The sequence below is a fragment of the Rattus norvegicus genome, chromosome X, assembly GCF_021556685.1.
Source record: "Rattus norvegicus strain SHRSP/BbbUtx chromosome X, alternate assembly SHRSP_T2T, whole genome shotgun sequence".
NCBI classification, from domain to species: Eukaryota; Metazoa; Chordata; class Mammalia; order Rodentia; family Muridae; genus Rattus; species Rattus norvegicus.
Genome location: NC_141554.1, coordinates 158,094,954 through 158,109,121, shown reverse-complemented (window position 1 = coordinate 158,109,121; position 14,168 = coordinate 158,094,954). Strand labels below are relative to the sequence as shown.

The 14,168-nt window shown below is 44.9% G+C and overlaps 1 protein-coding gene across 3 annotated transcripts; it reads right to left on the bottom strand.

The window, feature by feature from the left end:
* Positions 1-817: 817 nt before the first annotated feature.
* Hmgb3 (high mobility group box 3) lies at positions 818-5,799 on the bottom strand. Of its 3 annotated transcripts, none has more exons than NM_001173341.2 (5): positions 5,729-5,799; positions 3,120-3,274; positions 2,743-2,882; positions 1,957-2,131; positions 818-1,804 (listed from the first exon to the last, which is right to left on the bottom strand). In NM_001173341.2, the coding sequence occupies exons 2-5, from the start codon at positions 3,267-3,269 to the stop codon at positions 1,667-1,669; spliced, it is 603 nt and encodes a 200-aa protein (NP_001166812.1). In that variant the 5' UTR covers positions 3,270-3,274; positions 5,729-5,799; the 3' UTR covers positions 818-1,666. The 3 variants fall into 3 exon arrangements, with proteins under 3 accessions (NP_001166812.1, NP_001385705.1, NP_001385706.1); NM_001398776.1 differs by having other exon boundaries at positions 5,576-5,734; NM_001398777.1 differs by lacking the exon at positions 5,729-5,799 and adding an exon at positions 4,547-4,707.
* Between the last annotated feature and the right edge of the window lie 8,369 nt (positions 5,800-14,168).

The following is a 14,168-nucleotide window of genomic DNA, read 5'->3' as shown; positions in this document are numbered from 1 at the left end:
AGATGCTCAGATGCATGAACCTCTGTAGTGCCTCTGGACAGACATCACAGCTGAAGGTTTTTAATGAGTAGAAGGATTGGAGAAAGAGGACAAGCTGTTCTGATGAGAGTGAGTATGAGGACTGACTTACCAATCAATCTTGGACTACAGAGCATGGAGAGGGGGCACCCCTAGACAGTGTTCTAAATATCCCAGGCTAAGAGTAGCTGTTTAAAGGAATGCCACTAAAGCATTAGCATATCCCATCTACCTTTAAACATACACATCTAAGTGTTAATGCTAGAGAATATGGATACTCAGCGACTAAGCCAGTCAGTAAACATGGACAGATCAGCAGACCTAAGATAGAACCTGCAATCTTCCCTAGTGTGTTTACTCTTTGAAAGAGTAAGATACTTATCTAAGAGATAAGTCTCCTCCTCTGCCACTCCAACCCGCATCATTTCTGGGCTTCCAGAAAGAGACATAGGTCATGACTTGTGATTGTGAGCCTAGTAACTGCCTACTACACATGCTGGGGCAAAGGGTCAAAAGGGGTTGGGTTGCAATACCTCATGTGCCACAAAGAAGTCATGATGGCAGGCAGAGGTTTTAGCTAGGGGCTTGCTTTCCCATAGGCTGTTAACCACTGTCTACGGCATGAGCAGTGCTTCTCTCTAATGCCAGACACAAATCAAGAAAGGGCTTCAAGTACTACCCATCCCCTTCACCTGTTCCTAGGTGGAAGAGACCTTAGCAGTTTTAGAGGCACAAGAAAGCAAGTGGCTTCATTAAGACTGGTGAGTCAGAAATTAAGGCCAGTGTAATACAGAACAGCTTTAAAAATGTAATACTGTTTATTTAACTTCAAAAACATTTCAGCATTCTAAACATACAAAAAATAACAGAATGTTGCAAATTGGGTTTAGGTACAGAGGGTTCTTGACCTTCCATTGATGCAGTAGTTCTTCACTTTGCTGACAACGATGAGTTCTACAGTTGCTTTAAAAAGTTTAAAATCTACTGCACTTAACTAAAGGAAAAACTCCAAACACTTCTCATGCCAGCTGACCCCTCCCCCCGCCTCCACAACTAAGAATGTCAGCAGAATGCTATGCCACTATGTACAAAAACAAGACTACCTGAAGCTAAATGGATGCCCACCGCAGTATCAACAGGTCCAGCCTCACAGTGCACGCCCTGAGCTACGGCCCCCTCTGAAAGGCATCTCCCCTCACAACGTCCACGCCAAACAAGGAGCATCAAGAATCTGTCTGGGCTGTTTTGTTCTCTTTACAAACTATAGATATGTACAGCTGATAACTCAGGATTTCTAGCCAATAGCCATAGAGTTAACACTACCTTACGAGTTGAGAACAAAATGCCAGAAAAAAATCTTCGAATGCCTTGTCACCCCAACAGCAAAGTGCACTGAAGTGAGGAGGACGAGAGAGTGCCTTTTCTTTTTAAAAATGTTTGGAGCTATGTACAACTTTGATACAGTTTCAGGGCGCTCCGGACACCCACGGCCACTTCATGTAAACCACTGACACTTTGAGAAACTACAATATGATCGTGATCAAATTTTGTAATTAAACCTAACAAGGGCAATAGACACGACTCAAATAAGAGATGTGTCAATCACAGCGCTCTCCTACTCTAAGGTATTCACAAGGAGACAGAGTTTTTATTCATCTTCTTCCTCTTCCTCCTCCTCCTCTTCTTCTTCCTCCTCCTCCTCCTCTTCTTCCACCTTTTTCCGGGCAACTTTAGCAGGACCCTTGGCACCATCAAACTTCCCTTTAGACTTATAGTCAGCAACATCCTGCAAGGAACAGGGACACATTGGGAACGAGGCTAAACCCTAAGGGCTCTAGGTGCAGCGGTTTGCTTAAGAAAGCAAACAGGGCAATGATTTCCATATGTAAATGTCTCTTGATCATTCAAATTTTCAAGTCAATGGCCTCCAAGGCTTACCTTCTCATACTTCTCCTTCAGCTTTGCTGCCTTGGTCATGTAAGGCTGCTTTTCACTGTCACTTAAGTTATTCCACATCTCACCCAGCTTTTTGGCCACATCTCCAATAGAGATGCCAGGGTTTGCAGATTTGATCTTCGGGCGGAATTCAGAGCAGAACAAGAAAAATCCAGACCTTCAGGCAGAAACTTATATAAATCAGTTACATATGTACAAAAAAAAAAAAATCCTAGAGTCACACACCCCCTTCTTGCAGCTACGTGACCCATGCTGGATTCAAACCTTCCACCCTGCGTCCTCCGGCCCAAGTGCTGGGCTTACATGTAAGGTAGCTAAGCATAAACATACCACTAGGAAATACGATTACTTCTCGCCATGTTTTGTCCTCTCAGGCACTGAATCGCTACATTCAACGCTACATCGGAAGAGAAAAAAAAAAAAAGGAAATGCCATCCTATGTTGACTGTGCTTGGGGAGAGAACCCTGCCTTGAAAAAGTAAAAAAAAAATAAATAAATAAATAAATAAAAGATCTTGATATAGGGACCTTTAAAGCATCTTCTCCGCTTCCTTCCTCACTTGCGTGCGTTTACACGCTTGGTCTCCCAGATAGAACTACGAGTGGGGCTATGGGAGTGAATAGGAATGAACAATAAAATCCAGAAGCGATTGCTGTACCCAAAACTACAAATCCTCAAGTAAGCACAGAGGATATTTATATTTATAATATTTATTATTTATATTTATGCTTATATTATTTATATATCATATATTTATAGCCACTTACGGAGGTCTTTTGGGGGCATTCGGGTCCTTCTTCTTTTTGCCTCCTTTAGCTGGCCCATAATCTTTCATTTCACGATCGTAGCGTACCTTATCCGCCTTGGCCATTTCGTCAAACTTTGATTTCTCTTTGCTAGACATCGTCTGCAAAAAAAAAAAAAAAAAAAAAAAAAAAAAAACTTGTTAAATTCCTAGAGGTAGTGGAACCCAGTGGTTTTATAACTAAAGTGGCAGCTACAGAACCCCTTTCAAGTAGGGAAAAAAGGCTTTGCACTTAATTTTTAATGTAGAGAAGAAAACAGTTGGCCGATTGGGGCCCATTGGGGTAAATGTGCAAGTGAGCAAATTGCACAAATTGTACAAATCAAATAGCGGAGATACCTTCCACCTCTCAGAGCACTTCTTGGAAAACTCAGCAAAGTTGACTGGAACCTCTGGGTTTTTCTTCTTGTGTTCTTCCCTGCACGTCTGCACGAAGAAGGCATAGGCGGACATCTTGCCCTTTGGTTTCTTGGGATCACCTTTAGCCATCCTGACTGATGTGTTATAGAAGACAAAGAGAAAAAAAAAGTCCCTTTAATTCTTACGTTTTGATAGAAAATCAAAGGAGACATAAATTGGAACAGGTATGAAATGCCAGGGCTGTTGAATGTGAAGCATCGCTTGTTTTTAAGAAGAGAATGAAACAATGATGATGATGATGATGATAACTTAATAATGAAATAATAATAATAAATACTAGTATAGTAAGTAAGTAATAACTAAGTAATTCTAGACAGGGTAGGTCATAAGAGATAGAATTCTTAAAGTTTCAATAGAAAATCAAAGGAGACATAAATCGGAACAGGTGTCAAATGCCAGGGTTGTTAAATGTAAAGCATCACTTATTTTTAAGAAGAGAATGAAATAATAACAATAATAAAATAATGAAATAATAATAGTGTAGTAAATAATAATAGAAAATAAATAAGTAAATAGTAAAAATGAGTAAAGATAATAGATAATAAATGAACAATTAATAAGTAACAAATAAATGGTAAAAATAACACAAAATACTAAGTAAAAAAGTAATAAATAATGACAAATAATACGTGAATAATAATTCTCACTCTCTTATTCTGTAAAACGCGGTAAAAATAAATCTCTCACTGTCCCATCTCGGGGATCAAATACGTGAAATGAATTAAAATAAGTGAATAAGTTAATTAAAGAACAGTTATTAATTATTGTGAATCATTAATAAATTAATATGCAAAAATTTCAAGCGTTAATGGCTTTATAAAAATGGCTTGCAGGTCTAACCCACTGCTGCATTTTACTTGGAAACAATAATGATTTAATAATAATAATAACAAATAATAAGTGAATAATAATTCTCGCCCGCTTCCCGCCATCTTTTCCTTTTCCCACACCCAAGGTCACCATGGAAAACTAAACCACTCCCCTTGGCATCAAAGGCCCTCAGGGCTGCTTTAAAGCCCAGCCTCGGCAACCCGGTGTGTGTATATGTATGTATGTATGTGTGTGTGTGTGTGTGTGTGTGTGTGTGTGCGCGCGCGCGCGCGCGTGTGGTGTGTGTGTTTATGTGTGGTGTCTGTGTGTTGTGTGTATGTGTTTATGTGTGTGTTGTGTGTGTTTGTGTGTTATGTGGTGTGTGTGTTTATGTGTGTTGTGTGTTTTGTGTGTGTGTGTGTGTGTGTGTGTGTGTGTGTGTGTGTGTGTGTAGGTGCGCACCCAGGCGTCCAGGCCGGCAACAGACAGCCCATATCGGGGTCACGTCCCCGTTGCTTCGGACACCCGTCATTCACCTTCCATTTCGTCCAAAGCCTCGGGATGAAAGAAAGTGCCCGTCAAATCCGCTGCTGCCACCCCCGGGCTCGCTAAAAATGGCTGATCCGCGCGCGGCCGGCGCAGGCGGCGACTGCGGGGAACAAAGCGGCCCGGGCCCCGCCGCAGTCGCCCGCTCGCCGGCCCCGCCCCACGCTCACCCCGCCCCCGCTACACTCGCCACGCCCCCACACGCTCGCCACGCCCCCACCCTGTCCCGACACACTCGCCCCGCCCCCGGACTCCCTAAAATGGCTGATCCGCGTGCGGCCGGTTCAGGCCGCGACAGCGGGGAACAAAGCGGCCCCGGCCCGCCGCAGTCGCCCGCTCGCGGGCCCCGTCCCACGCTCGCCTCGCCCTGCCCCACGCTCACCACGCCCCCGCCCCACTCGGCCCGCCCCCGCCACGCTCGCCGGCCCCCACCCCTCCCCTCCCAACGCTCACCACGCCCCGCCCCACTCGCCCCGCCCCACCCCCGACGTGGGCCGCCCAAAGGCGCAGAGCCGCCAGCCCGGCCTCCCCGCCCCCGACGCGGGCCGCGCCTCCGCCACATTCGCCACGCCCCCGCCCCGCCCCGCCCCGCCCCGCCCCCGACGCGGGCCGCCGGAGGGCGCGGAGCCGCCAGTCCGGCCTCCCCGCCCCCGACGCGGGCCGCGCCCCCGACATGCTCGCCACGCCCCCACCCCGCCTCGCCCCCGACGCGGGCCGCCCGAGGGCGCCGAGCCGCCAGCCCGGCCTCCCCGCCCCCGACACGGGATAACAAAGGCGCCCGTGCGGCCATGACGCTCCGGCGGCGGCGCCCCCGGCCCCGCGGCCTCGCCCGAGTCTGCACCCGCCATGCTCCTCCCGCACCTGCCCCGGCCTCCCTGACCACCGGGCGCTCCGCGACGGCCATGTTCACGCAGAGCCATCGGCTCGGCCCGCGAAGCCCGCAGCCGCCACTCGCTCGCCGCGCTGCGGAACATCTGGCCGGGGGCTGCTGAGCCCAGCCACCCGAAAAGTTGAGGCACCTGAATGGCGTCTTCCTTCCCTGCCGCCGAGCAGCGAAAAAGGAGAAGGGGTAGCAAGGACGCGGGAGTGGAGGCGCGGGTGGAAAGTTGTGTGGGCGCCGCTGCAGCTGCGGAACATCTGGCTAGGGGCGCGGGCTGCGGTGCGGGCCGTACCTGTATTGTTCGCCGGTCTGGGCAGCGCGGGGCGCGACGCAGCCTCGCGCTAGCTGCCTGCACGAGAGCCGCCTGATTGGCCAGCGGGCCCTGCCGTTTAAAACAACCTCCTCGCCCCGCCATTGGCTGCGGTCCTCATGCATATTCAGCAGATGGGCGTGGCCTCTGGGCTCATTCATTCAAACAGGACAACCCGCGGTCGCCTGTCAATCATTCCCTCAGACCCACCTCCCAGAGCTAAAGTGCATCTCCAAGAATTTAGCAGAGGTGGCCCTAACCCATCGGCCACACCGCCCTCTCAGAGCTAAAGTGCATGGGGCTGCTTGAAAATCCCCAGGAGCTCCAGGGGTGCAGATTTCGTGAGCTGCCACCCATGTAAGGTTGCAATTTTCAGCCGTGTAGGTGCCCGTGAGTCACTCATACACTTGTGAGTGACCCATAACCACTGAGTTACACTCAAGAGAAACCATACTTTGGTCTGTTTCCGTGGCCCTATCTGAAGTCAACAGACATTTGTCGGCCTCTCCCACTGCTGCTGTGTAAGATGGAGGAAGGGAAGAGACCCATTTGTGGGCAGTTTGCACACTAGTTTGCATGTGTGGGGGTGGGGATTAAGGGGTGGAAGTGGGGGCGGTGGTGCTAGCGGGGGCCCAAAGGCAAACAGGCCTGGACAAGACCGGAGGCTAAAGGCAGAGCATACATGATCGGTGGGGGCAGAAGGCAGGATGATAGCAAGGTTAGCGCTACCACGTATGCTTAGGGTGGCTGTGGGATGATGTCACAGGTGATGCAGGTACAGGATAAAAGGAGGCCTGCCATTGGACGAGAAGGAAGGATGGGTGGGAGAGAAGCCGTGACAGGACAATATGGCGAGTGACATTAAGATTCCATGCTGTACCTTTACAGGTTGTTATGAATGTTTTTAAGGGATGGATGTGTATAGGGCTTTGTATGTTTAGGTGGGCAATTATATCTTATCAATTGGGCCAAAGGTTATTGTGTTGTGTGTTCCCTCATGTAGCAATTTAAGAGACACTGGTGTAGAACTAAAGTGGGGATAATAGACAACCATACTTATTTATTTTTTATATTTTTACAACACACACACACACTCATACATACACACACACAGATGTACACACAGACACACACACATACACACACACACACACACACACACACACACACACACAAATACCTACTTAGGCTGTATATCCAAGATATCTTGGGGCACTGCGGTGTAGACCTAAAGTGGGGATAAAAGACAACCATATTTTTTGTATGTTTTATATTTATACAACAACAGGCAGCCTCTGAGTCTGCACGTCCAGACAGCAGCCTTGCAGTCATAGCACCGGCACTTGGAGACAATTGCACCGGTACAGTAATTGCACCAGCACTTGGAGACAATTGCACCGATGCAGTAATTGGACCAGCGCTTGGAGGCAAGCAGGGCAAGGATCGCAAATCTCACTTAATCACTGCAGAAATTGAGGTCTGAGGGGGGCTTTAAAAGCTCAACTACCCCAGTCCACTTTGACATCGGATCCATCGGTCTGTCCTTATAGCCTGTAACCACCCGTAACCAGTTTTTAATTTTTAATATCTTTTTTCTTTTTGCATGAGCAAATGGCTCTAAAGTCAATCTCTGCCTGGGATTCTAAAATCCACAGGGAAGCCGCTGGGTTAGCACTTTTGAGTTGAAACTCCAGTTCTTTCACCTGGCCCACAACATATTTCTGAATACTCCTGTGAGCCCGGCCCCAGGATGAGTCCTTGCTGGGTGTGGGAGATCGATTATGGCTCCCCGAGATCTACAGGTTTCAATCCCTGCAACCCGTTATGAGTGTCACTTTACACACAAAAAGATATTCTGCACATGGGGTTAAGTTCATAGTGCCTGGTGGCAGGAAATGAAGTTTTCTCTCAGAAAGGAGCGTCTGGTGGAATGTATAGATATATACATACACACACACACACACACACGCACACACACATATATGAGGATGAGCTCCTGGTGGGTCATCCAACCCCAAACCCCAGTGGGTGGCACTTCAATGCCTGTGCGTAAATAATTCTAAATATTAATATGTAGTTAAATGTATAGTTACATATACGTGTGTGTGTGTGTGTGTGCGCGCGCGCGCGCGTGTCTGCGTGAATTCAGTCTTCTCCTAACCCCAGTCAACCCTAAACCCAAGTGGGTTGCAGTCCAACGTCTGTGTATAAATCATTCTAAATATTAATGTATAGTTAAATGTATATACATGTGTGTGTGCGCATGTGTGTGTGTGTGTGTCCAGGTTAGCTGTCAATGCATTCACATGTACCTTCGTAAAAGGGAGATTTCAACACGTACACAGGAGAGGAGGCTGACTGGATGAATGTGTTTCCTCCTGTCTGAGAGAAAAACCTCATTTCCTGCCACCAGGCAGTGGGAACTATAGGTGTGGTCAAAGGTATGGATATTTTAAAGACATTCTTTGAGTATTAAGGAAAATAATAATAATAACAATAACAACTAAATAATAATAATATTGTGGGAATAGAATCGGAAAGCATATAATATATGATATATAATATAATATAATATAGTATATTTTCCAAAATAATCACCTTTTTCTTGTAGTTTAAAAATAATAATAATAATAATAATAATAATAATGTGGGAATATAATCGGAAATCATATACTATATAATATAGTATAATATTTTCCAAAATAAATGCCTTTTTATTGTAGTTTAATATAATAATAATAATAGTAGTAGTAATAATAATAATAATAATAATAATAATAATAATAATAATCACCTGGTTGGTGGACTGACAGCTGGAGTGAGTGACAGGAGATGCCGGGCTCATGAATCAGAGGAAATGTATGTGCATATATGTGGTCGTTTGTATGGATGTACACCGGTCTGCCTGCGAATGACAGGCCCAGTGAGCTTTGTACATGTGAGAGCTTCTGTGTGTGAGTGTGCACATGGGGAGGTGGTCATGTGACCCTGGGGAAGCACACGGGCTTTTGAGATTGGGGTAGGTGTGAGGGAGCATGAGAGTGTGGAGTATTGAGAAGTGTGCAAAAGTGTGCAAAAGCAGCTATCGATTCTTTGGGATCATAATGACTCTCATTGTATTGGATTGGTCTCCTTATGTTAAAGTCCTAACATATCTCTCCAGTCACCAGAGATGCTATGCATTCATTAAACATGGCCCATGGCGCACCTATAGTTTCTGGCCTGTGGCGCACCTATAGTTTCTGTAGCTGTCTTCAGACACCAGAAGAGGACATCAGATCCCATTACAGATTATTGTGAGCCACCATGTGGTTGCTGGAAATTGAACTCGGAACCTCTGAGAGAGCAGTTGGTGCTCTAACTACTGAGCCATCTCTCCAGTCCTTCGGCTTTTCAACATGAATTGGAGAGTGTTGGCTCTCTAAGAATCCTCCAAGCTCCAGATTGACCCGCGTGGGTGGACAGACAACCACACGGGACAGGTTAGCCTGCTAGGTCATGTCACTACATAATATAGGCTCCAGTTACTATAGGTTACAGTCGCAGCCATTACTGCATAATATATAGGTCAGGGCACAGCCATTACTGCACAATCTATACGTTATGGTCACTGCATAATCTATATTTATAGATTACACTATAGGTCACACTCGCGACAATTAATAATCTATAGGTTACAGTCGCGACCATGACTCAACAATCTTTGGGGTCTAACCACAGAGCTTACTTTGGAGATTCAAAAGCGCACGACTGGGCCCCTGTTTCGAGAGTCGCAGGCCAGGTCTCTGCCACGGACGCTGCTTGAGTAGAGTGAGGAACCATTTTGTCCAGAAGTGTGGGTTCTTGCTGCCCCCTTTGGTCCATCCCTGCATCTTCTGTTTCTGCCCTACCCACCTGTCCAACCTACCTGTCCACCGTCCCATCTGCCTAGTCCTGGGGTCTTAGCCTTGGTGGCCATTATCTCTGCCCTCTTTGTGTGGCCTTCATGGGTCGCCCCTCTTCCTCTTCCTCTTCTTCCTCTTCATCTTCTTCCTTTTCTTAGCAGGTGCTTGAGAAGGAAATGCCACACTCATTGTTAGTCCAGAAGCTGTGGGTTAGAAGTGATCATAGATTACTCCTCATGCCAGTCCACTTAAGTAGACTCTGTTGACACACCCATCTTATAGATGAGAAAACTGAGGACTTCAGCCCTCAAATTTTGTATCAGTATTTTTGTGGGCGTGTGTGTGTGTGTGTTCAGGTATATGTGTATATATGTGTGAGCATGTCTGTGAGTGTGAGGTTGGTGTTGCTGTCTTGCTTAATACGTCAGTCTGGCAGGCGTGAGTTGTAAAAACACGAAAACAGCATTGGAAAAGGATGTTTCGGCTCAGGGTGAAGCCCAGGATAGAGGCTTTGCCAACTTGGCTTTGAACATCTTTTTCCATAGAAATTATTACAGCCAGTGACGCTGGGGGTGGTGGTGGTGGGGGTAGGGTGGGCAGTGCAGGGAAGAAACCTAATTATGCAAATTTTGATCTTAAAGCTTTATTCGTGTGTTTCCTGGTCGTTCTTTAATCTCGAGAGTGAGATTGCTCAGAATTACCATATATTCTTGTTAATTGCATTAAAATCACAGCGGAGGCTGTTTTCGCTACAATCAAGAGTGATTTTGATTAATGCTTAGGAAATCAGACGCCAGCAGTGGGAACGAGAACGACCTCCTCAGTCGGGCATCCTTTCCCTTCCTTCCCTCCCTTCCTCCGAAAGGCCAAAGATACAAGTGCTCGCGCGCGCGCGCGCGTACACACACACACACACACACACACACACACACACACACACACACACACACACACACTGGGGGAGCCACCTCGCCGTTTTCCTTGCCAACCTCATTAAAAAAACAACAACAACAACAACAACACAGTAAGACGATGGTCTTATTTTTAAAAATAAATTCATGGGCGAGAATTTTAAAATAATGTCTTTATTAATTCTTTGAGAACTTCATACAATGTATTTTGATTATACTATGAAACAACACCAAGGTTTTTTTTCTGTGTGTCAGCCTAGTTCAATGACCGCAATTGAGTTGGCAAGGGAAGGGTAAGCGAAAGAAAAAAAATTCTTGTGTTTCTTTTAACAATGTTAATTAGCAGGTTAATCCTTAGGACGCCTTGGTATTTAATAGCAAGTAATAATAAAGTAATAATAAAGCATGCATTAGCTAGTCCTACCCATCTGCACACTTTAAAGAAGAGAAGGGACAAGAGAGGATGGTAGTCTTTATTGAATATCATTACGTCAAAAATCTGCTTTCATTCTGACTGATGAATGGCTCACAAAATTCGCTAATCACTGGTGTACACTGCTATCTTCACTTTAGATATAGAGATACTCGGTGAGGGGCTCACTGTGTATACACATCTTAAACAGAGCATAGAAAACATCACTTAAGAAGTCTGCACCTAATCTGTGTGTGTTTTAAGGAAGAAATTTACGCAATAGATAATTTTAACTATTTTCTAGTAATGGCTGCAACTTCAATCCTCTTGAAATTGTATCTGGTCCAGCTCCACACCATGACTTCTATGCCTGAGGGTCTCCAAGGCCCAAGACCGTTACTCCGAGTTTATATGTAGTGGGTGTACCAGTTTTTGTGCTTTAGGATAACTTTATGCTTTTATTCTTTAAAATATATTTCTCTGAAAAAAGTATGACACAAATTATAAATTTCATGCTAAATTTGTAGATTTTAGTTATAAGACATGAATAATCCATCAAAGGTTTTGATTTTGATTTGGTGCAGGAACTTAAACCTCAATTTCCAAAGTATATAAGAATCTTACTTTCTGAGGAAAGCACCTATGAAACCATTTTAAGGTGAGTTGATTCTGCTACACAAAAATTTTAAATGCCTTAAAATGATAAAACGAGTTATTTCATGTTAAAGATCCAACCAAGACATTGATTGAATCTTACGTTATTTGTTTTAGCGTTTTGAGACAGGGTTTTAGCCCACATTCGTGGTGAACTCATTGTGTAGCTCAAATTGTCCTAAGTGCAGGGATCGTGGGGTGTGTGTGGCACCACATCAAGCTGCATTTTACTTTTTCCAGAACCCACAGGACACCATGAAGCCATAATGAAAAATTTACACTTAACTTATAATTGACAATAATCACCCCAGAATCACACCTACCCCAACACCTCCTAATAGTGTCACTTCCTGGCCCAAGCAAACAGTCACGGGGCGTGTCTACTTGAATAATCCATCAAAGGTTTTGACTTTGATCCGATGTAGAGACTCAAACCTCAATTTCCAAAGTACGTAAGAATCTAACTAGGTTGGAAAACTTCTGCTCCCCCCCCCCCCCCCGTTGCCGCCATGCAGAAAAATCAAAAAATAGGGTCCCTGTTAAGGGACATCCTGCTGGTTTTAAAGTCGCAGGTGATCTGATTGCTTTGGTAAGTGCAGGCAAGCAGGACTTTGGCTGAGGCTTTTGAAGTATGTGTGAGTTTTGCTATCTCCTGAGAGCGACTCACTGAAAACAGAATGAATTCACCCACGCCTATCAGGGAAAAAACAAACAAAAAACAAAACAAAAAAGACCAAAAATGGAGCAGCTGAGATTTTTGATGGAGCAGCTGAGGTTTTTGCTAGAAAAAAAGTCTATGTTTTCATAGTTGAATTGAAGCTGATGTTGGGGTTGAACCCTCCCAAAGGAGCTGTGTTGCAAAATGGCAAAAGACTGAACAGACTGAGGAGAAAGGTTGCACCCCAAAACTGCCCTGAGTTGAGATTTTTGCTTGTTGATTCATTCAATAACTATTTACTGAGTTGAGATTTTTGCTTGTTGATTCATTCAATAACTATTTACTGAGTATCTGACTCGGACAGTGCTAGCAAAGAGGTTACGCCAACAAGGAGCCTAACTCTCAAACTTAGAAAATGCAGGAAATCCAACTTTTAAAACAAAAGTTTTGGGCTGGAGAGATGGCTCAGTAGTTAGGAACAATGGCACCTCTTTAAAAGACCCAGGTTCATATTCCCATTATCCGTGTGGATATTTGCAATTTTCTGTAACTGAAGTCCCAAAGGATCCGACATCTGTGGGCTCCAGGCGTTCATGATAGATTGACACGCACGCAGACACATGCGCGTCTGTACACATACAATAGATAATTTTTAAATTAATTATGGAGTCCATACACATACAATAGATAATTAATAATTTAATTTAATAATTAGTTAAGCATGTTACTCTCTAACATATTATAGAATTCTATTCTACCAAAATTACATAAAAGATACAATATGTACAGGAAATTAACATAGTACATAATATAGGAAATTAACATAGTACATATAGGGAATTAACATAGTACGCATAGGAAATTAACATAGTATATATACAAAATTAACATAGTATATATAGGAAAATGACATAGTATATAAAGGAAATTGACATAGTATATATAGGAAATTAATTCCAAAGTGAAATATTTACTTAAAATATGATTTTCAAACATTAAACCAAATTCACATTGGCGATTTAAAATCTAGAATGTAGTGAGCTTTTACGAGAGTAAAGTCGATGGCGAATTAATATAGAACAGACCAGAAAAGGTATTTTGTGTAGCGTAATGATGCCGCCTTACATTTCTGCAAATGCTTTGACAACACATCCAGGAACGTGGAGGGATCCCGTTTTTACATTCAGCCCATGCCATTTTTTAAAATTTTTATTAGACTTTTTTTATAAATTGCTTTTTATTAATTTTTCGTTTTTTTCCGAGTTTCTTAATTTAACTACACAGGTTTTTCAATGAGTCCCAGTCTTCAGTTTATTCACAAACTCGTCCTCAGTTTTTCAAACCTGTCCATCAGGGACAAACCTATGGCCTGTGGGGACTCACTTTCCGGTCTGCACCCCCAGCAGCAGCGATGGCAGCGGAAGTGAATCTTAAAATCACACAGTTTAGACCAGAAAGTGACTCTGAAAAGAAGCCACGTGACTCCCCCCCTCCAACCCGGGCGATCCACGGCTGGGCCAGGGACACAAAAGGGAAACAGCAGGCATAGGCATGGGTTTGACAGCTCCGAAGCCAGAATTGTCGGGCGGAAGTCAGCTCTGAAGCCAAGAACGGTTGGGTGCAAGTCAGCTCCGAAGCCGAGAACTGTGGGCTGAAGGAAGCTCTGAAGCCAAGAACTATCGGGAGGAAGTCAGCTCCGAAGCTGAGAGCTATAGGCGGAAGGAAGCTCCGAAGCCGAGAACTGTGGGGGTTAGTAAGCGCCGAAACCAAGAATTGCTGGGCGGAAGTCAGCTGCGAAGCCAAGAACTGTGGGCGGAAATCAGCTCTGAAGCCAAGAAGTGTTGGGCGGAAGTAAGCTCTGAAGCGAAGAACTGTGGGCGGAAGTAAGCTCCGAAGCCGAGAA

Bases quoted from the DNA above. Each gene is read 5' to 3' on its own strand.
- Hmgb3 (NM_001398776.1), bottom strand. From the start codon at position 5,693: ATGTTCCGCAGCTGCAGCGGCGCCCACACAACTTTCCACCCGCGCCTC. The intron at 2,132-2,742 runs GTAAGTGGCTAT...TTCTGCCTGAAG, and splicing joins AATGCCCCCAAAAGACCTCC to GTCTGGATTTTTCTTGTTCT. The intron at 1,805-1,956 runs GTAAGCCTTGGA...TGTTCCTTGCAG, and splicing joins TGAAGGAGAAGTATGAGAAG to GATGTTGCTGACTATAAGTC.